At 41.0% G+C, this 25,965-nt stretch overlaps 1 protein-coding gene across 29 annotated transcripts in view; it reads left to right on the top strand.

Moving 5' to 3' along the window:
- The window catches only part of SOX6 (SRY-box transcription factor 6), a 519,233-nt gene that overhangs the window by 446,786 nt on the left and 46,482 nt on the right, over positions 1–25,965 (top strand). For all 29 annotated transcript variants that reach the window (XM_025190443.2, XM_006134565.4, XM_075928048.1 and 26 more), the window contains one exon: positions 19,657–19,765. In XM_025190443.2, coding sequence (XP_025046228.1) covers positions 19,657–19,765 — 109 coding nt within the window. The remainder of the gene's footprint in view (positions 1–19,656; positions 19,766–25,965) is intronic.

Genomic DNA, 25,965 nt, shown 5'->3' with positions numbered 1-25,965 from the left:
GGTAATAGTGCAGACACTCCCAATGCCACTATTTTAAAATAACTATTCCCCAGAGTAATTTGAACTAATTACTCCCCAGTGTTTCCTGGGGTTCTAAGTTGAGGGAGCACATCCACGTTAATAGAGTCTGCCTCAGACTCATTTTGAGGTTTCCTCATAGTGTGGACACACTCTTTAGGTTTTGCAAAATCTATGTATTTATTTATTTATTTATTCAAAATATTTTTACCTCACCTCTCTATTTAAAATATTCGAGGCAGCTTACAAAATTTTAAAAACACAATATAAGAATACATACAAAATTTAAATACGAGACCCCAGGGGGACATAAAAAATTGGGAGGTAAGTCAAATTAATTATTTTAAAAAAGGTAGACATGGCCAAGGTGTGTTAGTTTCAAAGAGGAAAGGAGTTTCAGGCAAATGGGTCATTTGCTCAGTTTATCAAACCATTCCCCTTTGTCTCTATCCACATCTCCTTTCTACAGCTTCCTGGAAGAGTCTTGTGGGGATCTGCAAAGTCTAATTTAAACAAAGAAAATACCCCAGTAGTCCTGTTCAGAGCAAGAGGACCCTTTCCTTAAGGGCTGTCCTGTATAGGGAAGGAGCTTGAACAGTGTTTATGTGCTTTCTTAAAGCAGGGTCTATGTTAATTCACTCTCCTATTATTGTGAGAATGTCCCTATTGCAGCAGTAGGAACCACCCTGGCATCTGACTCATACCACTTGCAGTTTGGATAGATGTACAGTGGTTTAGGACTCTCAATTGCTATTGGCTACATCAGTGGCTGTTAGCCAAGATAGTCAAGGATGCAATCCCATCCTCTGGGTGTCCTTATAGTTTATACCAGAAGCTGGCACTGAATGATAGGGAATGGATCATGTGAAACTGTCTTGCTCTGTTCACTGCCTCTGAATCCTCTGCCAACTGGCCAGTATCAAAATAAAGGACATTGGGCTATATGGCCGATTGGTCTGACTCAGTATGGCTATTCCTGTGCAACATTAAAAGGGTATTCTACCTCACTACAACATTGGCCTCTTTGTGACTAGCTGAAAAGTTTTCCTCTTCCTAGAATGCTGTGTTGCAGTATGTGGGCACCACAGTGCTATCTGGGAATAGCCTATGCTTTTGCCATCACTGTCTCTCTCCTCTGCTATTTACCCTCCCCCCCATTTTAAAATGTATGTTTGTTTGTTTGTTTGTTTGTTTGTTTGTTTTTTGCTGGGCCTTTTCTAAATATTGTTATTGTAGCAACCACATAATTGTCATCACATTGCTGGTGGAGGTGAGATCTCCATTCATAAATAACAGTGCTCACAATTCCCAAGGTAGAATTTGTATTAAAAACATAACAGGATGTGAAGAGATTTTGTTAAAAAATATTTCTGCTGCACTCCATGTGCACTTCATATATTGTGGCATTGTCACCGGCTTTAATTCTGCCTCAGTCCCAGGACACAATGAAGCTGTATGCCAAACTTTTTTTTAAATAAGATGCACAGTTTATACGTAGTTGTGTTTGTTCATGTGGGGTGGCAGATACAGGGAGGAGGGGACTGAAAAGGATGTGAAAACTGCATTACAAGTAATTCAGGCTCATAATTACTGTTTAACGTTGATAGTGAAAAAAGGCCCCAGTTAGGATCTGGGGCCCATAGAGTTGTGCTCTGAGCAGTGTAAAGGTGGATGGGGTTCCTCCCCTTGCCATCTCATATAAGATGAGACACAAAGAAGTAAACATAACAAACAATAGGAAGGGTGGAAGACAGTAACAATGCCAGGATCGCATAATTAGTTAGCAAGCAATGTGCACCACCTAGAATCATAGAATCCTAGGGCTGGAAAAAACCTCAGGAGGTCATTGAGTCCAGCCCCCTGTCCAAAGCAGGACCAATCCCAACTAAATCAACCCAGCCAGGGCTTTGTCAAGCTGGGACTCAAAAACCTCTAGGGATGGAGATTCCACCACCTCCCTAAGTAACCCATTCCAGTGCTTCACCACCCTCCTAGTGAAATAGTTTTTCCTAATATCCAAACCAGACCTCCCCCGATGCAACTTGAGACCATTGCTCCTCCTTCTGTCATCTGTGACCATTGAGAAGAGCCTCTCTCCATCCTCTTTGGAACCTTCCTTCAGGTAGTTGAAGGCTGCTATCAAATGCCCCTCACTCTTCTCTTCTGCAGAATAAATAAGCCCAAATCCCTCAGCCTCTCCTTGTAGGTCATGTGCTCCAGCCCCCTAATCATTATGGTTGCCCTCTGCTGGACTTTCTCCAATACATCCACATCCTTTCTGTAATGGGGCCTCCAGAATTGGACACAATACTCCAAGGCTGTGTCTACATTGGCATCCCTTTCCGGAAAAGGGATGCTAATGAGACACATCGCAATTGCAAATCTGCGGGGGATTTAAATATCCCCCGCGGCATTTGCATTTACATGGCTGCCGCTTTTTTCCGGCTTGGGGATAAGCCGGAGAAAAGCGCCAGTCTAGACGTGATTCTCTGGAAAATAAGCCCTTTTCCAGAGGATCTCTTATTCCTACTTGATCACTACCCATTGAGCCCTATAAACTATCCAACCGTTCTGGCCTACGCGGAGTCCTGGAGCCTTGCTGCTTCTGATCATTAGGAAGGAGCTATCTGTGGCCTGATATCCTCTGTGAGGGCGAGTTGCAAATCCTGGTCTGAGGTAACCAAGGTGGACACCTCATGCTTTTAGCTCCCACCTGCAAAAGACCTCTCACCAGACCTACATCACAGCACATATAGCTGAGGATGGAAAAACATGGGGCCTTTTCTCTCTCTCTTTTTGCCAAACAGTGAAGTGGCAAAATTTGCAGATGATATTAACTACCCATGATAGTTAAGAAACAAAGCAGACTGTGAAGAGCTTCAAAAGGATCTCACAAAACTAAGTGATTGGGCAACAAATTGGCAAATTAATTTTAATGTTGATAAATACAAAGTAATGCACATTAGAAAAAACAATCCCAACTATACATACAAAATGATGGGGACTAGTTTAGCTACAACCACTCAAAAGAGAGATCTTGGAGTCATTGTGGGTAGTTCTCTGAAAACATCCCCTCAGTGTTCAGCAGCAGTCAAAAAAGCAAACAGAATGTTAGGAATCATTAAAAAAGGGATAGCAAATAAGACAGAGACTATTATTGCCTTTGTTACAGTCCATGGTATATCCACATGTTGAATACTGCGTACAGATGTGGTCGCCTCACCTCAAAAAAGAGAGCTTGGCATTGGAAAAGGTTCAGAAATGGGCAACAAAAATTATTAGGGGTTTGGAATGGGTGCCATATGAAGAGAGATTAAAAAGGCTGGGACTTTTCATCTTAGAAAAGAGGAGACTAAGGGGGGATATGATAAAGGTCTGTAAAATCATGACAGGTATGGAGAAAGTGAATAAGGAAAAGTTTTTTACTTGTTCCCATAACATAAGAACTAGGGGTCATCAAATGAAATTAATAGGTAGCAGGTTTAAAAAAAATGTTTTTCTTCATGCAGCGCACAGTCAACCTGTGGAACTCCTTTCCACAGTCGTGTTATGACGAGCAGGACTTTAACAGAGTTCAAAAAAGAACTAGATAAATTCATGGAGGTTTAGGTCCATCAATACTTATTAGCCAGAATGGGTAGGAATGTGTTTGTAAGGACTGGAAATGGATCACAGGGGAGGGATCAGTTGATGACTACCTGTTTCTGTTCACTCCCTCTCAGACATCTGGCATTGTCAGAAGATAGGTTACTGGGCTAGATGGAGCTTTGGTCTGACCCAGTATGGCCGTTCTTATGTTCTCTCTAATGCACAGGGTCTTCTCTCTCTCTCTCTCTTACACACACACACACACACACACACACACTCTTTCTCTAGCACAGGATCTATCTGTCTAGCATCTATCTTTATGTTTAAAATATGTTTCAGATTTAGAAGAAGTATTTATGTGTTCCTCAAATTAGCTGAGAAATAAGAATTAGATAAAGGAGATGGAGATGGATTTAGAGATCAGCACAATGCACAAAGATTAAAAAGAAGAGAAAACCCTTGGCCCGAATTAATGATTTTCAGGCTATTTTTATAAACTAGTTTTTCAAAGTCATCTGTAAAGGCTGGCATAAAAGGTAACTAAATGGGATGGAGACAATGTTTAAAATCATCTACTGGGGCTGTTGCAGGGGATATTAAATATTGATTTATCTTGGGTTAAGAATTACACTAAAGGCTTATAGAACAGTTCACCTGGAATACAAATTGTATAGTTGCTTTTAGTACAATGGTAAAGGACTGGAAGTGCAGGGATGAATATGTCATCTACATCATCTGGGTCTCCGCATGTGCAATTGAAAAAAACCCTAGAATTTTAAACTGAACTTCCTCTAAGCATTTCATGCTGCTTACATTAAAAATTGCTTCGTTTAGTCAGTTCATACTGTATCATAACCCACGTCATTGTGTCGTTGCAAATAACAACAATCCACATTTCAAGACTGTTCCAAAATGTACATTTTTAATACCCCAAGCCCTCCTGAAAACCTGATACAAATCATTCAAGTAATCTGACAAATAACACTGTAAGCAATTTTCTGCTACTAGCCACTGCCGTTGGCCAAGCTTTTAGTCATAAAATAAAATCTGGCACAGATTGAACTTAACCAATGAAAACTGATTATGTTCCCTTTTCAGACATACATAGTTGCCAGCTAGTGGTATTGCTAATAGATTTTTCTGTTTGTATAAATGTGCATATGGACACAGAGGATATCCATTTGTCCAAGAGTGACATCAAAACAGTATTTCCTAGTTAATGTTTATCCTTGCTTTTGTTTGTATTGTTTTCTTTAAACATGTTCGCTTGATAGCTGCAAAGGCATAAGTGTTCCAAGACTGAAAAATACATTAAATGTATTTAAATGAGAGTCAGCATGGTGCAGTTGATGGAGCACTGGACAAAAACTCAGGAAACTTGGGTTCATTTCTCAGCTCTGCTGTTGTCTCTAAGAGGGAGGGAAAGATGTAGAAGGGGCATGCTGGCACAGCATGCTTGCTGCTCTAGCCCCACCCCTTCTGCCGAGGCTCCGCTCCTTCCAGAAACATGGAGCACTCCCCCACACCTTGCCCAGGGGCTCGGTGTGGCTCCCCTAGGTTTGTGTGAGTCTTTTTTCCTTTCAGGCTGTCAGGTTAGTTTACGTATAAATCATGTCAGTGTTTTAAGAGGAGAGCAGTGCTTTTTATATTATACAACTCTTGCATGTTGTTGGGAAATTGGACTTCAAAATTGAGGTCTCTAGACAGATGTGTAAGAAAATACTGGACTTATGAGAGTACGATCCAGAGAAATGGAAACTTAGATGTTTAAAGGAAAGCAAACTTTTGGCTGCGTCTAGACTGGCAAGTTTTTCCGCAAAAGCAGTTGCTTTTGCGGAAAAACTTGCTAGCTGTCTATACTGGCCGCTTGATTTTGAGCAAAAGCACTGATGTTCTACTGTCCGAAATCAGTGCTTCTTGCACAAATGCTTTGACATTCTCATTCGGGCAAAAGCCCTTTTCCGGAAATGCTTTTGCCCGAAAGAGCCAGTGTAGACAGCTGAAAATTGTTTTGTGCAAAAAAGCCCCGATGGCGAAAATGGCAATCGGGGCTTTCTTGCGCAAAACCGCGTCTAGATTGGCACGGACGCTTTTCCGCAAATGTGCTTTTGCGGAAAAGCGTCCGTGCCAATCTAGACGCTCCTTTCCGCAAATGCTTTTAACAGAAAAACTTTTCCATTAAAAGCATTTGCGGAAAATCATGCCTGTCTAGACTTGGCCCCCATCTTTGGGGGGGGGGGGGGGAATGATTCCCTGTTTTTCTGTTTTTGATGATAAACCATTAATGTGCTTTTTCATCTATTTTCTTCCTTGGTAGAGATTTTAGAAATGTGATTTACAAACAACTTACTCCAAATTACCAACTTTGCATCCAGTCAGTAGTCCTGCTGACATTAGTGAGAGCACTCATGTTCCTAGTCTTGTGCTGTTCTATCCTGGAAGAAAATTAATCCCTATTTATACAAGAGGGGCTTCAAACTTTTGTCTTAAAGTTAAAGACCTTCACCTGACTTAATCTTGGAAAGCAGGATAAATAACAGAAAGTTGAAAAAAAAATCTCTATGAATCGCCGATAAACAGATTTACTTCCCCCTTATCTTTTTGTTCAAAGGAACACTATGAGATTGATTTTGCAATGTGGCCCTGATTCAGCAAAGCATTTCAGCACATGCTTAATGTTAACCTACAGAGTTCAGTAAGAGTACAGGTTTGACCTCCCTGCTCTGGCACCCTTGGGACCTGACCAGTCCCGAACAAGGGAGTTTGCTGGGCCACAGGATGTCAATTCCTCCTCTCTACTGATAGATTATGGGCTCTCCCTCCCTCTGCCTCTGGGCTCCCAGCTCCGTGGCCAGCTTAGCTGACACTGCCCTGGGGATCTCTGCAGGTGTGTCTACACAGCACCCAAAACTCGAAATAAGCTACACAATTTGCACTATGCAAATTGCAGAGTTTTATTTTGAGTCTATTTTGAAATAGGCTATTTCGAGCCATCCCTTACTCCTCGTACAGTGAGGTTTACAGGGATGACAAAATACTTCAAAATAGTGGACTCATTCAAAAGACACAGGGTAGCTATTTTGGGATACCTTTGGTATCCTGAAATAGCATTGCAGTGTAGACATACCCTGCCAGACCATGAATGTTTCTGGACTAGAGAATCCTGGAACAGAGATTCAACCTGTACTGTGGATGCTTAAATGCCTTCCTGGATCAGGGCCAGAGGGCTCTGCACCTTGCAGGATCAGATCCTGTAAAAGGCTGTAATTTTTTGCATTCTCAGTGTCCAATTCTTGTTGAATTAAAATTAAAGAAGGGAGCTAGTTGAAAGGTACATCTATCACACAGGCATTATGTATTTCATACTTGATGTGATAACCTTGCATGCAGTAATCTTGCCTTCCTGACACAAAGAGTAAGCAGCACCCTTTCTTGAGGCTGAAATAATCAGAGGCAAACACGGCAGTGATGTGGATACAAGAGGTAAGACACGGCATAATGATGTTATTATCATTGTTCCATTGTCATCCATCCTGATACTTTAGTGATACATTTTTTTTCCTCTGAGCATAACAAAGGATGCCTGAGAATAAACCGAATACGATGCTTCAGGAAACACAAAATAAGTACTTGAAAAATTAAACAAAAAAAATTATAAACCCACAAAAAATCATCCCATATTAATAGAAACTACTGTTCCCCAACTTGGTCAATATGTAAACTGTGCATAGCAGTCCATTTACAATGAAATACATCTGTGTATTAAAAGTTAAGGTTCAGTTCTGTCTGAGATAATATTAAACAGATCAGAGTTTCTTTTTGCAGCCATGATATATCATTGTTTGCTTCAATGCAAATCTAGACAGAAACTTTTAATGTAGCAATACTTGTATTTCCCTTCTTTTTCATAATAAACGTGTAATTACAGTAACACTTGCAATGAAATATACATACATTTAAGTTCAAGTTCAATTTTGTTTGTGTTTTTTTTTTGTTTTCAAAGTCAATTTGCTTCGTCCTGTTTTTCAGTCATTACAATTATTGTCAAAGTCTAATGTAGGAAAAATAAAGTATGTTATCATAGATTGTCCAGTGGTTAGTGCTTCACTGAGGCTGCTTTTAATATAGCTTTTCCTATTATATTGAATTGCATAACAGAGGACCCTTTCATAACACAGACACTCACCGTGGTAGAATTAAAGTAATTGTAAGAAAATCAAGTCTGAATGTCTTCGCTTTTTGTCAGTTTAAAATCTCAAATTTAACCTATATATTTTGTATATGTACTGTTTATAAGACTATGCCATACTGGTACTTGAAATGTGTGGTTCCTGGCATACATGTACAATCTACATTTCTGTAAATCTGTCAATTTCCAAACTCCTGTGGAAGACAGCTAATTTTGCTTTGTGCAGTAGCGGTCTGCAGTTTGCCACAGCAAAACTGAAATTGGTGACTCCTTTTTTCTCTTCCAACAAAATCGTTTTTCTTCTCAGAAAGTACTCTTTTTACTCTTTGTTAAATTAATGTGGCTATTTGCTAATGATGTGTTATCTTGTAGTTATCTTTAAGTATTCAGCCTGGAATACCCACCCAGTGTTTTGCTTGAGAGAGAGAGAAATGGAGTCCAGTTGTTTGAGCATAGGAATGGAATTCTTGAGCTCTGTCTCCCTGGGACTCCAAGAATGACCAGATTTTCAGTGAAATTCAGTCATAGGCATATGGGGAGAGTCATAGCATTATGGTTTCAATTCAGGAAAGCTTATTCTGTAACTCTGTAGGGATAGTGCCATCCTCTTTCCAGGAAGGGGACTGTTCCCTTCTCATCACAATGCCCTCATGTCCAGGTAGAAGCTGAAAGCTGGAACCAAGCAGTACATGGCACTGGATCATCATAGCAGTAAGAGCTTCCTAGGCAGGGGAGCAGACTCTGGGTCTGGCAGATCCCTGTGGTAGCAACAGCTGTGGAAGGTGGGGCCCAGGAATCCAGGCCTCATTGGCTCAGTCTAAGCCACTGAGGGGAGGGGAGGGGAGGGTTCAGGCAGGAGAGCTACTCTTGGGCCCCCTGACCCCTGCCCAGCCTCAGTGGGCTCCTGGCCTGCAGTGGCCACTCTCTTTGCTCTGCCTTTGGAGCTGAGTGGTTGGAGAGCACCAGCTGCTACAGAGTGGGTGCAGGGGGTGGGAGCTGTGGCAAATTTTGGGGTGGCTATTGCCCTCCCCCCCAACCCTTCAAGTGCCACCCTTGGAACTCTAGTTCAGTAGAAGAAAATGGACTTTTTACTGCTGTGTGGTAATGGAGATACTCGAGTAGCTGGTGTGGTAAAGGGTTATGCTGCCATGCTGCAGGTCCTAGTTTTGTATTCTGCTGGTGGGCCATGTAAAACTCAGTACATGGCAATCCTAGACATAAAGCAACTGATTTGTCCTCACATAATTCATGTCAGTAGTATAGTCAATACAGTTAAAAAAAAAGAAGTAGAATAATCTGTTTCCTGAAGGATGTGTGCTCAGTAGCATGTTTAGTTTAAAATAATATGCTAGCACATGTATGCGTAGGATTAAAAGAAAATGGGTTCATTAAAAGAAAAAGTGGCCAACACTTGATAGTACAGAAACAAATCATCCTCCATCCCCAGAATGCACCAGGCCAGCTATCCACTGATGCTGGGTTGTGAAGTGGGGAGATCAGCAAAGAGAAGGAGGGGGAATGTCTGCTTGACCCCTGCAAGTGAATAATGTGCATCCTGAAACTGAAGACTCAAAAACCTGTATTGTATTGTATATTACAGCTACTATTATTGGCCCTCAAATTATTCAGCCCTTTTAAAAACCAGTGACACCTCAGGTTTCGGGCTGCTTTTGATCTCCAATGAATTCTACTGCTTTATTATATGGTGTGCAAATTGGTAATTCTTTTTGTTTGTTTGTTTTATATTTATCAGCTGTTAATTTAATTGATTAGTCCTTTATTCTCTGGAACCAATTGGGTTTCATTAATCTAAGGCAGAATTCAACAGTTCATTGTTTGAAATAAAAATATCTGCCATGTTATAGTTGAAGTGTATAATTTTACAGTAGAATGCCATGTGCATTTGTTGCTGAGGCAAAGAGTTAATCAGAAAGTGTTCGGATACTGCCGGGCATCATGCCTTTGTGCATGAATAAAAAGTTGGAAACCGCATAAAAGCAGTAGCTGGGCTACCACACAACTGGATGTGCTTAAGTCTGAACGCTTCATAACTCTAACTACTGGGGAGTTGCAAACTTATAAATAACCTTGCAATTGGTTAAAAGCTTATGAAAACCATATGAACAAAGATATAAAGCATTTGGTTGAGGGGGTTCAGTAAATGCAGTAATCCCGTTGAAAGTAATCTAACTGAGGTAGATCCATATTTTAGGAGTGCCTGCAAGTGCTGCTATAGTTAAGGATCTTTCTGGCAATGTTTAATAGGTAGCAGGGGAAAGATTAACAAATACAGTCCTGTCTAGATGGAAAGATTTGAGTATCTGATTTTTTTAAAAATAATTAAATATATTTTGTGTTATTTTAAAAGGCAGCCTTAAAAAGCAATTTAATTCAGTAATTCAAACATGTGTTTTGAGTGTCACTGATAATCAAAGTATAAGTGGATTGAACCTTAATACTCCTTTCACACTTTGTCATTCAAGTCTCATGACATCCACCCCAACAATGATGGATGCTTCCTAGTATTCTTATCTACCAGGCACTTTAAAATCATGAGTCAGTTCCTCCAAAATCATGCAAGTTACTTAATAATCAAAAGTTATTTTAAAAAAATAGGACAGTGAGTCTTCAGTATTTTGAACCTATAATGTTCGGCTGTGTCTACATTGGCACCCTTTTCCGGAAAAGGGATGCTAATGAGACCAGTCGGAATTGCAAATGCCACGGGGGATTTTAAGAGGAATAAGGGATCTTCCAGAAAAGGCTTTATTTTCCGAAAGATCCCGTCTAGACTGGCGCTTTTCTCCGGCAAAGCCTTGAGCCGGAAAAAAGCGGCAGCCATGTTCATGCATTTGCAATTCCGAAGTGTCTCATTAGCATCCCTTTTCCGGAAAAGGGTGCCAATGTAGACACAGCCTTCATGTTTCCAAGGTTTTCATGCACCCCACCCCCAGCCATAAAAGCTAGAAACAGCTTTCACTGTATTTAAAAAAAAGTGAGATTTGTCTGTGTTAACACAATTCCAAGAGCTGGGGCTTACAGAGACCCAAACAGAGTGAGACTTGAAATAAAATGATGAACATTGATACCACTGGTTCCATTCCCCTGTGACGCCTCATGGGAACATGTCATATTGTTACATTCCCAGGACAGCGGAAGCCAGCTGAAGCATGCAGCCAGGCTAAACAGGGTTCGTATACATCCCTTTCTCAAATCATAGAGCTGGAAGAGACCTCAGGAGGTCATCAAGTCCAGTCCCCTGCCCAAGGCAGAACAAATCCCAACTAAATCAACCCAGCCAGGGCTTTGTCAAGCTGAGACTTACACACCTCTAGGGATGGAGATTCCACCACCTCCCTAGGTAACCCATTCCAGTGCTTCACCACCCTCCGAGGGAAATAGTTTTTCCTAATATCCAACCTAGACCTCCCCCACTGTAACTTGAGACAATTGCTCCTTGTTCTGCCATTCATACTACTGTGAACAGCCTTTCTCCATCCTCTTTGGAACTTCCCTTCAGGAAAGTTGAATCCCCCCTCACTCTTCTCTTCTGCAGACTGTTTTTTCAATAGTATTTTAACACAACACAAGGGGACTTGATGTCCCCTCATCTCTCTGGGCAGAGTCCATGCTTCCAGTGCAGTTCAGCATGGTGCATCACAGGCATTATGGGGACATCTACATGGAGGTAAAAACCTTGCCACATAACTGTGGCTAGTCCAGATCAGCTTACTTGGGCTTGCAGGGCTCGGGCTGCAGGGCTAAAAATTGATGTATAGACTTTGGGGTTCAGGCTGGAGTCCAAGCTCTGGGACCCTCCACCCTTGCACAGTCCAAATATGTACCAAGCAGTTTTCCAGCCCTGAGTCAGCTGACCTGAGCCAGCTGTGGGTTGTTTATCCCAGGTAAAAATATCCTATATTGTAGTAGGCTCCTGTATTCTGATACAGGGATTCTTTTCTGTTTTACATTGTTGTGATAGTCTCTGAGTGCCTTATGGATATCGTGGAAACCTTGAAGGAGAAAACTAAAAATAAGATTTTAAGTGAAGTTATACTACATTGCCTTTTTAATCTGGCCTCTGGGAGTATTGCCTTCATATTGTTAAAGTTACTGGGATTTGATATTTTATCTTGTCGGTTCAATTTAAAGTCACAGAAATTTGGAGTTCATTCATCAACCCTGTACATCAAGCATGCTGAAACTTTTAGCAAAATGGCCCAGATATTAAAGTGTTGATGATTAACTATTGTTACAGTTTTGCTGTAATTTTTCTCTGCTTTTCTCTCCTGCACATGCACATACATACACACACTCTTAACATTTAAATGTCTCCTGCCACGGAGTGATATGATACCTTGTAATTTTAGCCATGCAATATATCCATGAGAAAATCTTAAACTTGGGACAAACTTGCCAAAAGGTTTGTGAACCTGGGACAGATTTATGGTTTTTGTTGAGAAACCGTGAGAAATTCTATGATTGTTCAGTGTTTCCACCTATAAGTAGGCCAAAATTGATGGGTTTGGCTAAGTTTTGCTCAGCATTTTCTCCCAACTAGAAATAAAAGCAAACCACATGAATTAAAACTCGAGTGGCCCAAGGTTCAAATAGATCCCTGTGAACTAATGCCACCAAGTTTACTCTGAGTTGTACATCTACTTCTACATCATTTTTCAGGGGGGTTAATTTTCTGACTGCAAATTGATAGGATAGTAATCTTTACAATAGTTCAGATACTATGACATCATTTTAAATGTATGATAGACCGACTAGTAACTGTGCATCATAACATCTATCTTCTGATTGGGTGAATGAACCTATTTAAAAAATACTACTTGAATGATTTAAAAAAGATGTATGTTAAGATTAACCAGTGTTTTCTTCCACACCAAAGTCTCATGATATATTTGCAGACATGGTAATTTAACATCACTTTAAGGTTTTCTGGAGCAACTTCTCCTGCTATGATTTTGAAAACACATTCCTGACAATCAGCACAAGGGCTGTAAAATCATGGGTGCTATGGAGCTTTTTCACTTTTATTCCTATCCACTTTGCCTGTGAAAGAAGTCCAGAAGTTATATGCCTTTAGGCCAATAGGATGACCGATATCATTGTTATAAGGTTAATGGTTGAACTTACCATCCAAAAATCTAAAAACTTTAGAGATACGGCTGAAAGTCAGTTTGCAATGATTCCTGTTGTGCCAAGATATTTCAAAAGATTCTAAACAGAGGGGCTGTGTCTACACTGGGCCACTTATTCCAGAAAATCAGCCGCTTTTCCGGAATAAGCTGTGAGCTGTCTACACTGGCCCTTGAATTTCTGGAAAAGCAATGACGCTCTACTGTACAAAATCAGCCGCTATTCTGGAAAAACTGTTCTGCTCCCGCTCGGGCATAAGTCCTTATTCCGGAACACTATTTCAGAAAAGAGCCAGTGTAGACAGCCCAGTAGTCTTTTCCGGAAAAGAGCCCCGATCGCGAAAATGGCGATCGGGGCTCTTTTCCGGAAAAGCGCGTCTACATTGGCCACAGACGCTTTTCCAGAAAAAGGGCTTTTCCGGAAAAGCAACCTGCCAATGTAGACGCTCCTTTTCCGGAAAAACTGAAAACGGAATAGTATTCCGTTTTAAGCATTTCCAGAAATTCATGCCTGTGTAGACACAGCCAGGGAGATTTCTCTTTCCAGTCCTACCTGTTGCAAAGTAGGAGGAACTAGGGGGGGCATTAGGCAGAATTTGCACCTTGACCTTTGTAGGATGAAAGGAGGACTTGTGAGTTCTCCCAAAACAATGTTTCCTGATTCATTGGCACAATGGAGTGGAGGGTGGAAGAACAAAGTGTCAGTCTGAGCTCTAAATTGCTTTGTTGCTGTAGGTATAAGTCACATTCTTAGGAGGCTATAGGATTTTGCTGAGGTGTCTGGAGGATTTAGTCTCACAATTCCTATTAGCATTGCCGTGGTATGAATGAATTCCTAGCTATAAGTTTTCCTGAAAATTTCCCCTTTGATGTTTGGAACACAGGGCTTCCCCCCCCCCATTTTTTATGTTTCACTGTATGTAAACAGAGTATACCGCAAATAACAAATAAGCCACTAAAAATTAGTTGAGACATCTGGTATGGAATAACCTAATTATAATTTATTTTGTATATAAAGATGTGATAATTATTTGTAGCAAATGAAAACTGCAACTAAAATACTGTCCTCAGATATGTAATAACCCCTCAGGCATAAGTTCTGTGGCTTCTGTGAATGACCCATATTAATTCAGACTCTAGAAATTGGCTCTTTAAATAAACGTTGGTAATTGCTGCCAAGTTAAACTATTGAAACAAAGAGTATTACATCATTGTCCAGCCATGTCTACTTAAATAAAATGTATTTGTTGGGGCGGGGGTGGGGGGGGGGGGAGGAGAGGAGAATTAGAACAAACCCTTTCACACAAGGATCAGCGGGTATGCCATTTTCCAGCTTAGTCTGAACACACATTTCAGATGTGGAAAAAGTGAGCATGTTGAAATAATTTGAGGCATGGGTATAGTCTGATCAGGGATGGTAATCCAAAAGGGAGGGGTGCCCAGTGTATTATTACATTGCGTATATTGTTTTTCAAGAGATGGATGCAATCAGTCATCTTTTCGCATCTGGTTTGAAAAAAACTTGTCTTGTTGGCAAGTAAACTGTTATTTAAGTACACAATCCACTGCACTACTGAAACAGTTTCAAACTTGTCCAAGTATTCTCACAAGCTTAAAGACGGTATAAATATCATTTATAGCAAGTCGTTTACTTCAGACTATATGGAATGCCTTCCTGTTCCCCGATCTAAGTGTCCCAGTTTACGTTATGGCCTTTATTGCTTCTGTTTGATGGAATGATCAGTAAAAATTTAATGACACTATAAAATAATAAAAATGTCATTAATTTACCACGGATCTTGGATGCAGTGGTTGTAAAGTTACATTAATAAACAGAATATTTTTTACAACAAAAAGCATTGTTACGTGGGAACATATAAATAACACACATAAATTTAAGAGCAATTTTACTGTTAGCACACACATTATTATGGAATAGCCAATAAGTGTATAAAACATAGTATATAAAATTTTATGAAAATATAGTGTGCACATCAAAAATTCAGCTTTTATCTAAGTGCAGAGAAAAGCCATTATTGTGTGCTTACTGTTTCATTGCTGTTCTTCCTGAAGATCACAATTTTATATTTGTTTCTAGTAATTTGAAGTTAGCAGCATTTTTGTCAGATGTGCCTTTCTTCCCCCGCTCCTCGGTTGACTAAGTCATTCCTTTACCTTCTGTACACGCAGGAAGAATTGATAAACCCTGCCACAGAAATGAGGGAAAAGTTGCTAATTTAATGCAAAGTTAAAAATAATGCCTAAAAGGTTGGCTGGCTTGCTCGGTGACTCTGGAAATAAGGGATAATAATCTAGCAGTCTGTCTGACATTGCTGGGGCTGTTCCATCACTGACTGTGATAACATGTGAATATGATGGATGCCACAGTCGTGTGGCTCGTAACGTTTAACATTCATCAACTCTCACTAAAGGGGCTTTATCATTTAAATATCTTTATTTAATATGCAACATCTACCTCATACATCATAATTTCAAAGCACTTAGAGAACCAACAGTCCTACAACACAGTGGAACAGACTTTAATTTTGTTAATAACTTTTATGTCTTTTGCATGTTTGTGACTGACAATGCATAAATAAGTGCCTAATCATGTCACTGAATGAAAATAAAGATTTGGCTGTTGCATGAAGCATGTTTTCCTTTTTCCAATTTTAAAGTAGTGATTAATTTTTATTATGTTTTTAACATACAGAAAAGTACAGAGGGCACATACTGTGCTTGAGAGAGCTTTTTCGTTTCAGCAAAGTCCCTGATACTGCAATTTTTTCATCCACTTGACTTCTGTCAGTCTCCACCTATAAGTAAAGATTTACAGGTCCATGTCCTATGCACTATCTTGAAGTTAACAATTTAAAGTGAACAGTTTTGTCCACTTGTTTAGACTTCCAAAGTTATCGTCTTGTAAAGAAGTTAAAAATCATGCCCTATCCCCATTTCAACTAAAAACGTACCAACAAATTACCTGTGTGTGGCTAAGAACCAAAAACATATATAAACATAGCTTGAATGGGCATATATATTTCTATCTGCACATACATATGTGTGTGTGTATATAATGGGTGTGTGTATGCAGATACACACACATATTTATACACATAGGTGTGTGTGTGTGCACCCCTACACACTTTAAAATGTTTTAAATTATGTACATGTGAATGTTTCTTTATGTGGCTATAGGTTATATAGAATTTATTTTACTTAGCTTGTTTGCACTAAGAAAAAGGGTGTGTTTTTTTTAAATGTGATTACTATCACATTTTAAAATCATAGCTTAAATGGATTAAATTGTGTGTTCAACATATGATAGTTAGTTGATGTGAAGCCTACTAGGATAAGCCTTAAGAAAAGGTTGAAACCTAAACAACTTGAGTGTCCATTTGAATATTAATTTCATATAAGCATTTCATATACATTTTACTAATTCCTCATCCAACTAGTGATTTTATAAGCATCTCAGTGAAGAATATTTTCATTGAAAAAAAGCCTTTCAGTATATACATTAAAAAATCATAGCTGTCATATATTTTCCCATGAATTGAAAACTGAAGGTAAATATTTAATCCTAAATGGAGTTCAATTCTTTTAGAAGAAAAGGTAATATTGTGTAAGCTTTCTCAATCTACTACTTCTTCCTTTTTCATGGAATTTCCCCTTTTCTCCTTCTGTGTCAAAATATTGATATTTTTTCAGAAACTTTTTTCCTTTTTTTTAGAAGAGATTATCTTCTGGTAAAAAAAAATCAAAGGGAATGAATGACTAGAAAGATACTTCAAATGTGCATATTGATATATAGCAGGTTCTGTTGATTTTAATAGTGAAAAAGATATTTCTCCTTCTTCTATATCATACTTAATGATTGTTCTTCCAAGAATACACCAGATGCCACATTAACACTCCTTTAGAAAAAGCTTTAATGGAAATATTTTGAAAGACAAATGGTGTATGCTAAAGGCTATTTTTCTTAGTATTGATTTTTGCTTTTGTTTTGAGTACAAATTGTGAAAGTCACGCAACTTGTGAAAAAAAAATCCTATCTGCCAGCAGAGCATATTCATTCTGATGGTACAGGATTATTGCTATATTATAGAACATCTTTGAGTATAATGGTTGACTTTGTAATGTTAGTTTTCCTATGTCTAAGGGTGCGACTACGCTGCACTATTATTTTGGAATAACTAGCGTTATTCCCAAATAACAATACGAGCATCTATACAGCAATTCTGTTATTTTGAAATAATATTGAAATAATGGGCGGCTTATTCCGACTTGTGTAAACATCATTTTGTGAGGAAGAATGCCTATTCCAAAATAGCTATTCTGAATTAAGGCATCTGTAGACACTCCACTCCTGTTATTTTGAAAAAGCCCCTCACCAGGACCATTCTAAGTTATTCCTCCTCAGTGCCTCTTGGGGCTCTAAATCAAGATAGCATGTCTACATTAGGGAAGCCTCAAAATACTTCCCTGCAGTGTAAATATGCTATTTCAAAATAAACTATTTTGGAATATCTATTCTGGAATATCTTATTTTGAAATAAGCTTGCCATGTAGACGTACCCTGAGTCACATTTCCTCTCAGTATCCAGAACTTTTAATTTTTAAGTTCCGTTATCAACAGATACATTATATAGGAAAGCTTCACCACAGAAACAATTCTATAGCATCGAGAATGTTACTCCATTATAAAACTGCAAAGCGAACTTGTTAGATGAATGGAAGATTTTCAGAAACTTTTAAAAATGCAGTTAGTACCTGAAACTCTCAGCAGCATGTTGTAGTGGTAAACCCAATGAACTGTCATTCATGTTAAAATTCGACACTCTCCGGGAAGGAATGAACAAATACGCAAACTATCTTACCCATTACCAAGATAGCTTCCCCAATTATCACCTCTAATACCATTAGCTCACAGACATCCCACTCTCCCCACCTCTAATATCATCAATTCACAGACACTTACCTTCCTTCCTTCCCCCCCCCCCCGCATCCCCCTCCTGTTCTGAAATGTGATTTATCCTTTTCATATGTGTTCATTTTTTTTAATTGTATCCTTTGGTATATATGGTTGTGACTATTTTCTTCCACTATTTGATCTGAGGAAGTGGGTCTGGCCCATGAAAGCTCATCATCTAATAAACCATCTTGTTAGTCTTTAAAGTGCTACATTGTCCTGCATTTTGCTTCAGCTACCCCAGACTAACACGGCTACATTTCTATCACTGGTAAACCCAATGATTCGGTTTTGTGCACTGTTTCTTCCTGTGCAGATTTAAACTTATTCCATGATCTGAAGAATCAAAAGCCTTCCTAAACAATTTTGCTGATGGGAATTAATTATAGAAATATAATGATATTCAAAAAATAATCAGATTAAACTGCACAAATGAACTGAGACTGAACAAATGAGGCACAACAGCCATCAAGTAATTGTATGTTTGCTCCTTAAGAACATTTCCAAGTTCCTAAACATCGTGCAGGAGAGAAAACTCATGATGTTTTCTTCTTATGTCTAACATGCTCAGTACAGAACTAGGTCATTGAACAATAGACTGAACAGCAATCAGCACTCTACTTCTGCATAATGCATTAAGTATAACATGCAGAAACTGTTCACAAAGCTGAAAGCTGGTATTTCATGTCTGTAAATTCAAGCTGACATGACATTTAATATTGTTTTATAGTAATGAACAACAAGGTTTCATTCATTCACAAGTACAACATAATACCAAGTTTAGTCTGAAGAAGTAACAACAAGACAAGAGGGAAAACATGCTGTGTTTCTTCGAATGAGAACACTAAATTAATGATTACCATTGAACACTTAGCTACTGATATAGAGCACTACAGAGACTAATGCCAATTGTAGTTGTTTGATTGAAAATTGGATTAACCATAAAATGCCTCCCCTAGTTTTCATTTTACAGTTCCAGGTCCAGCTTTCCAGTGCAGGTCTCCATCTCTCAAGGTTTTTGTGTTTTTCTAGAAGCAAGTACCGTCCTCTCTCTTTTTCAATTCCCATTGAGGTTCAGTTGAAATTCCTAGACAAAATAATAGTATCAATTCTGTCATCTACTATTCCTTCTTTGAATACTTGTCTTTGAAAGCCTCTTGCATAAAATTCAGACTTGTGTTTTCTCAGGGGTACGAAGGCAAACTTGGATCTCTTAGTGGAAAAAAGTGCCTTTTCCATTAAATTAGCGGTATATTTTAATAGGAACTTTTCTTTCAGGTTGTAAATTTTAGTGTCTCTCAAATGTCAATTGTTTTTTTCCAATGTAAGTCACAAAGCTTAGTGGAAAAACAAAGTGTGCAGCATAGATCAGGACTGCTTGCTGCCAAAAAAATTCTTCAGTTGAATGTACCATCATTTATACATTATAGAGGTGCAGTTCAGCCTAATTTGGAGTCCTCTATGTACATTTTCACATTGAAACCTTAGGGCCTGATTTTCAGAAATGCTGAACGCTCATAATTCCAGCTGACATTGATGAGAGCTCTGAGTGCTTAGAACCTATGAAAATGAAGCCCTTAACTTTATGTTCTAAACTACACTTTTAATTAAACCTGCTCATTTTATTCACCCAGTAAAAAAAAAAAGAAAAGAAAAAGCATGTCTGTACTTAGACATATACATGGACATGCTAGTTGGAGTAGGATAGAGGAAGCATTAATGACCTCTCTTGTCTTTTCCAGGAAAGAACACGCTTTGAGAATTTAGGCCCACAGTTAACAGGGAAACCCAGTGAAGATGGAAAACTGGGCCCAGGAGTCATTGACCTTACAAGGCCAGAAGATGCGGAGGGTGAGTTGCTGTTACAAATACATTGAGCATTGCTTCCTTAATTCCCACAATGTGACATGGAATAGACATATAGCTCTAAGTATCTTTACTGAGTGGCATGCAGTTAAATTCCTGGGCTCAAATTTAAAACATTTAGCATGGTTTTGTGAGAAAGAAACATATACCTAGCAAAAGAAAGGGTATAAACATAACAAAAAGGGTGATACCTTACAGCATGTACTCTGAGCCATCCTGAAACACCATTAAAGCTATGTCTGCACTGCACTCAAGCTTGGGCTTCCAAGTAGGGTTGCCAGATGTCCGGTATTTTCGCCTTCTGTCCAGTAAATAAAATTCAGAAAATACCGGACACTTAAAATGTCTGGTATTTTCTGATTTGTTCCTAGCCAGGAGGCGAGAATCTGGGGTGCTTACCGGGTTCCGCAGGGGAGCTGTCTGGCCCAGCGCAGGGAGGCAAGATGGCGGGCAGCCATTGGAAGCCTGTTAAGGCCAAAAAACCTCAAAAGCAAAGTGTTTCTTAAAGGGGCCATACTGGTTTTTTTTTGGTTTTGGGGTTTTTTTTGCTCAACAGCTTTGGTCTCCCCCCCTTTTTTTTCTCAACAGAATTTTTTCCCGGTGTTTTTTTTTTGGGGGGGGGGGAGTGTGCATGTGTATGTTCGGTATTTATTGTTAAACCATCTGGCAATCCTACTTGCAGGGCTCCAGTTGACTTGGTGTTTCCAATCCTATGCTTGAGCATCCACATGGCATTGTAAGGCTGGGTTTTCAAATGCTGTGCTAACATGTCCATACTGAATTATAGGCTGTTTACTAGTGACTCCAGTGGGGCCAACAGCCTCACCGGGCCCCTGGGCAAGGTGGGGCAGGGGACTGCTCCATGATCCTGGAAGGGGTGGGGCCTCAGGTGGAAGGGGGCCTCAGTGCCACCCAAAGAGGGCTGCACCTCCCCCAGGCAGCCCAGAGTGTGGAATTCCAGCAGCCATTTAAAGGCCCTGGAGCTCCAGCCTCTACTGCTGCTATAGTAGAGGTGGTGGCAGCCAGGAGCTCCGGACCCTTTTGTATTGCTGGGCTGTGAGGCAGTTGCCACATTCCCTCCGTTTCCCCTGTTGACGGGCCTGAGTTATTCCCTTCAATGCTTGTTTTTATGGTTGTCCACTTAGAATAGTTTCTGTTCGGGCTGAGTGTTTCTCAGTAAGGGTATGTCTACACTACAAAGTTAGTTCGAACTAACAGACGTTAGTTCGAACTAACTTTCATAGGCGCTACACTAGCGCTCCGTTAGTTCAAATTTAATTCGAACTAACGGAGCGCTTAGTTCGAACTAGGTAAACCTCATTCCACAAGGATTAAGCCTAGTTCGAACTTACTAGTTCGAATTAAGGGCTGTGTAGACCCTTAATTCAAACTAGTGGGAGGCTAGCCCTCCCCAGGTTTCCCTGGTGGCCACTCTGGCCAACACCAGGGAAACTCTACTGCCCCCCTCCCGGCCCCGGACCCCTTAAAGGGGCACGGGCTGGCTACGGTGCCCGTGCCAGGTGCAAACCTGCCAGCACCCAGCCAGCAGACCCTGCACCTAGCACAGATCGAGCCACCCACCCGATGCCCCCCAGCCCTCCCCCTCTTCCCGGGACGAGGCTGGCGGCTCTCGGGAGCTTGCCCGGGACCGCAAGAGGCGGGCACCCGCCTGGGCTATTGCGGACATCGTGGACCTCGTCCATGACCTCCGCACTAGGCACAGGAAAGTGGCCGGCTAGGGCAGGAGAGCTGCCAGCCTGGCCACCCAGGAGCAGGTGTGCATGAAAATCAAGGTGGTCCACTGAGACCCCCGACCCTGAGCCCTGAGCTTGCAATGGCTGTACTGGGTCAGACTAAAGGTGCATCTAGCCCAGTAGCCTGTCTGCTGACAGCGGCCAACCCTAGGGACCCTGGAGGGGATGGACCAAAGACAGTGACCAAGCCATTTGTCTCGTGCCATCCCTCTCCAGCCTTCCACAAACCTTGGGCAGGGACACCACTCCTACCCCCTGGCTAATAGCACTCCATGGACCCAACCTCCATGACTTGATCTCACTTCCCTTTAAACTCTGTTCTAGTTGTAGCCTTCACAGCCTACTGCAGCAAGGAGTTCCACAGGTTGACTCTTTGCTTTGTGAAGAACAACTTTCTGTTACTAGTTTGAAGCCTGCTACCCATTCCTTTCCTTTGGTGTCCTCTAGTCCTTCTTTATGGGAACTAATGAAGAACTTTTCTGTATGCACCCTCTCCACCCAACTCCTGCTTTTAGAGACCTCTATCCTGTCCCCCCTCCGTCTCCTCTTTTCTAAGCTGAAAAGTCCCAGTCTCTTTAGCCTCTCTTCATATGGGACCTGTTCCCAACCCCTGATCATTTTAGTTGCCCTCCCCTCTCCCAGCCTCTTTCTTCCCCTCTCCCATCTCCTTTTCCCAGTCTCCCCCAGTTTTGTTCAATAAAGACAGATTCAGTTTTTGAACACAATTGTCCTTTATTTTGTACATCAAGAAGAGGGGCTAGGGAAGGGTAAGTGGAAGGAGGTAAGGGAGGAATGGGGTACGCGCCCCTGATGGGGAGGACTGGGCTGGCTCTGCGGGCTTTTGGGGTGGAAGCTCTCCTGCAACCCCCCAATTGCCCCCTCTCCCCAGATGGCAGCCAGTCTGATGGCCGAGTGCTGTGATGTGCTCAGTGTGGGTACTCCAGGCAATCCAAGCCAGGACTGCTTTGCAAGCGGGGCACCCCTGAGAACTGTCTGTCCGGGGTGGGGTTCGGGACCCTTTAAGCACAGCCCTCGGCTAGCCTGACACAGTATCTCCACGCTCTAAGTCCTCCTCTGATGCCCTGCCGGCACTGCTTCCGGCCATCCTTAAGCCTGGTTCAGGGTCCACTTAATGTGGACATGGTAGTTCGAATTAGCAAAACGCTAATTCGAACTAGTTTTTTAGTCTGGATCCGTTAGTTCGAATTAGCTTAGTTCGAATTAACTAATTCGAACTAAGTTAGTTCGAATTAACGTTGTAGTGTAGACGTACCCTAGGAGAGTCATGAATGGATATTTACAGAAAGACATTTTAGATTAATCTGACATGAAATATTTTATTTAGCTTTTCCCAAAGGAAAATTGAAAAAAATGTTTTGAAAAATCAATATTTTTCTGCTAAAAATGTTGATTTTACTGAAATGGTATTTTCAGTGAAAAAAATATTTCAGTGGAGAATTCCTAACCAGCTCGACTCTCACATAAAATGCCATTACTAATAATTGTGAAGAAATCTTGACATTTTTAATCCATGAAAACTTTAAAAAATCATTTTTGTTCTGTAGTCTACTAATGCCCCTGTTTTTCCCTATGATCACTGCACCATAATTATATTTTATACTCTGTTTTATGAAATCTGATTTTTTTTTCTGAAAAATTCAGAAATAGTTCTCTTATAGTGTGCCTCCTTATATGTGGAAACAATGAATTCAGAACTCAGTTTCATCCACAACATGTTCGTAGTTCTTGAACAGTATCATGTTGGCACCTTCTAATTTTATTCTGTGTGAAAATCAGATGATATATTTTTCCTAGTTCTTCTGGCAGCACTTCTCTCTAGTATTTCCTTGGTTTTCTTCATTTCCCCATTTCACCTTCCTCTCCCTAGTGCAAGTGTCTGGAATCACACTCTGGCACTGAAAGCCCAGGGAGCCTGCAAGAGCCCCTATACAAGGTGGGGGACGTGCGGCTTCATGCTGCCAGAAGGGGTGTGGCCTCAGGCAGAAGGGGCAGGGCCAGAGAAGCCAGCCCTCTGTGCTGTGCTTTCCCTCCAGCTCTCAGAGCCACAGCTCAGTGCTCCAGCAGCAATTCAAAGTGGCCTGGGGCTCTGACTGCCACCACAGCCCCAGTAGTAGCAGTGCCCTTTTGAATCACCAGATTCCAGGACAACTGCCCCCTTTGGGTATGTCTGCACTACAGAGTTTTGTTGGGAAAACGGCCATTTTTCCAAAAAAAACCTTGAGGAACGTCCACACTGCAATGGCGTTCTTCCACAAGACAATCGAAAGAACAGAAGGGTTTTTCCGGCATTGGTAATCCTCATTCTACGAGGAAGAAGCCTTTTTGCGAAAGAGCTCTTTCGGAAAAAGGCGTGTGTGGACAGGGAAGAGGGAGTTGCAAGAAGAGGAAAGAGGAAAAAGCACAGGTGCCCTGGTGGCCATTCTACCAATAATAATCACAGCTGAAATGCAAGATAGCGTCCGTTGATTGTGGACACTCTCTTTGAAAAAAGCAGATTGCTTTTTGGATACACTTTTGCAGTGTAGACGCTCTATTTCGGAAGAAGTTTTTTTGGAACATCTTTTCCGAAAAAACCTTCTTCTGAAAGAAACCTGTAGTCTAGATGTAGCCTTAGTTTCCCCACCATCCCGTCCGCAGGTCAGCTGAGAGCCGAACCCATTACTGCATAATAAAGCCTTTGCGTACGTAACTTTAGTTGCAGTGAATTGTGCCAGTCGAGGAACATGTAACATCTCCCCCACATAGAGTTAGTGGGTCAGTTGCAGCATGATTTGTGGCCATGTGGGGAATCTGAGTTCATGAATGGATTCAGGGTACCAGGCAAAGCACAAGCTGCAGAGAGATGTCCCTGGAAAGGAGCCGCTGGGTGAATCATTCTGTTGTTTTGTGAAAAAAAGAGCTGGCAGGAATGAGATGCTTATCTCCCCTTCCGGCTGTAGAGCAGGTAGAAATGGTAGCAGGCATTACAGAGATGTTCATAAGGAATGACCCTCCCAGTACACCATGTCTAAGGGTGTGTCTAGACTACATGCCTCCTTCGACGGAGGCATGTAGATTAGCCAGATCGGAAGAGGGAAATGAAGCCGCGATTAAAATAATCGCGGCTTCATTTAAATTTAAATGGCTGCCCCGATCTGCCGATCAGCTGTTTGTCGGCAGATCGGGGCAGTCTGGACGCGACGCGCCGACAAAGAAGCCTTTCTTCATTGGCACAGGTAAACCTGGTTTCACGAGGCTTACCTGTGCCGATGAAGAAAGGCTTCTTTGTCGGCGCGTCGCGTCCAGACTGCCCCGATCTGCCGACAAACAGCTGATCGGCAGATCGGGGCAGCCATTTAAATTTAAATGAAGCCGCGATTATTTTAATCACGGCTTCATTTCCCTCTTCCGATCTGGCTAATCTACATGCCTCCGTCGAAGGAGGCATGTAGTCTAGACACACCCTAAGAGTGGCTCATTGAAAATACTATGCTTGAAATGCCAACAATTAAACTATGACCTTTGAAGTACTGTATGGGGCATCTGGCTTTGTTAGTCTCAAAGAATATTTGCACTTCTTCCTAATGATGATGAATGAATGAGACTTGTAGAAATCTTTCCTGTATTTCTGCATGTCACAAAATGTTTCTATGTGCCAGTAGCAACCTGTACTTACACACACATCCACTTTAGATTTGAGTTGCTAAGGAACTCCACAAACCCATAATTAATCTGTGGCCTTTGGTAAGTGATATTTGTTCTTTTTTATTGTGTTGCCAAGATCACTATCTCAATGGATTGCCACAATTTTGTAATAGCCAGAGTTAGTCTTTTAAGATTTGGCCTGTTTGCTACCTCCTTTTTGTGTTGTCTTAGTTTTTCTCTTGTTCCTTTTTCTCCCTTTCATTTTTGGATTTGGTGATCTATTTTGTGTTGCTATGGGCGCAGTCAGTACTGTTTAAACAATACTGATAGTACATGCAGAACAGTGTTCCCTGAAAACTATGCATTTGTGTAACCACTCAGGAAAAATTCAAATGCCTTAGGAGAGTGCCCACAGCTAGGTTTTGTGTTTCTCTGGGTGGTGCACATTTGCACATGCCTTGGGGGACACTAACATTTATTCTGCACATGGATGGAAAAAATCTACACATGGATTATAAGGCCCATTGATGCTAAGAATTATATGGCATGACCTATATACATAATAAATAGTTACAAATTTATACAGTAAGGGGAAATTCTTCACCCCTCTCCTCTATGGAGTGCCTCTATGGAGAGACACACTTATTCTGTGCCCAGAACAAAAAGCTGCGGTCCTGATGGAGCGAGTGTATAATAGTCAGACTTTTATGTTTCGGAGTCTTTGGATTTAGCATCAGGGAACTTCTGTTCAGGGCCTCCCTGAACTGAGAAAAGTGTTTGAGGGAG

The sequence above is a fragment of the Pelodiscus sinensis genome, chromosome 4 (genome assembly GCF_049634645.1).
Source record: "Pelodiscus sinensis isolate JC-2024 chromosome 4, ASM4963464v1, whole genome shotgun sequence".
In the NCBI taxonomy this organism is placed as follows: domain Eukaryota; kingdom Metazoa; phylum Chordata; order Testudines; family Trionychidae; genus Pelodiscus; species Pelodiscus sinensis.
This window is presented reverse-complemented; position numbering and strand designations above follow the sequence as displayed.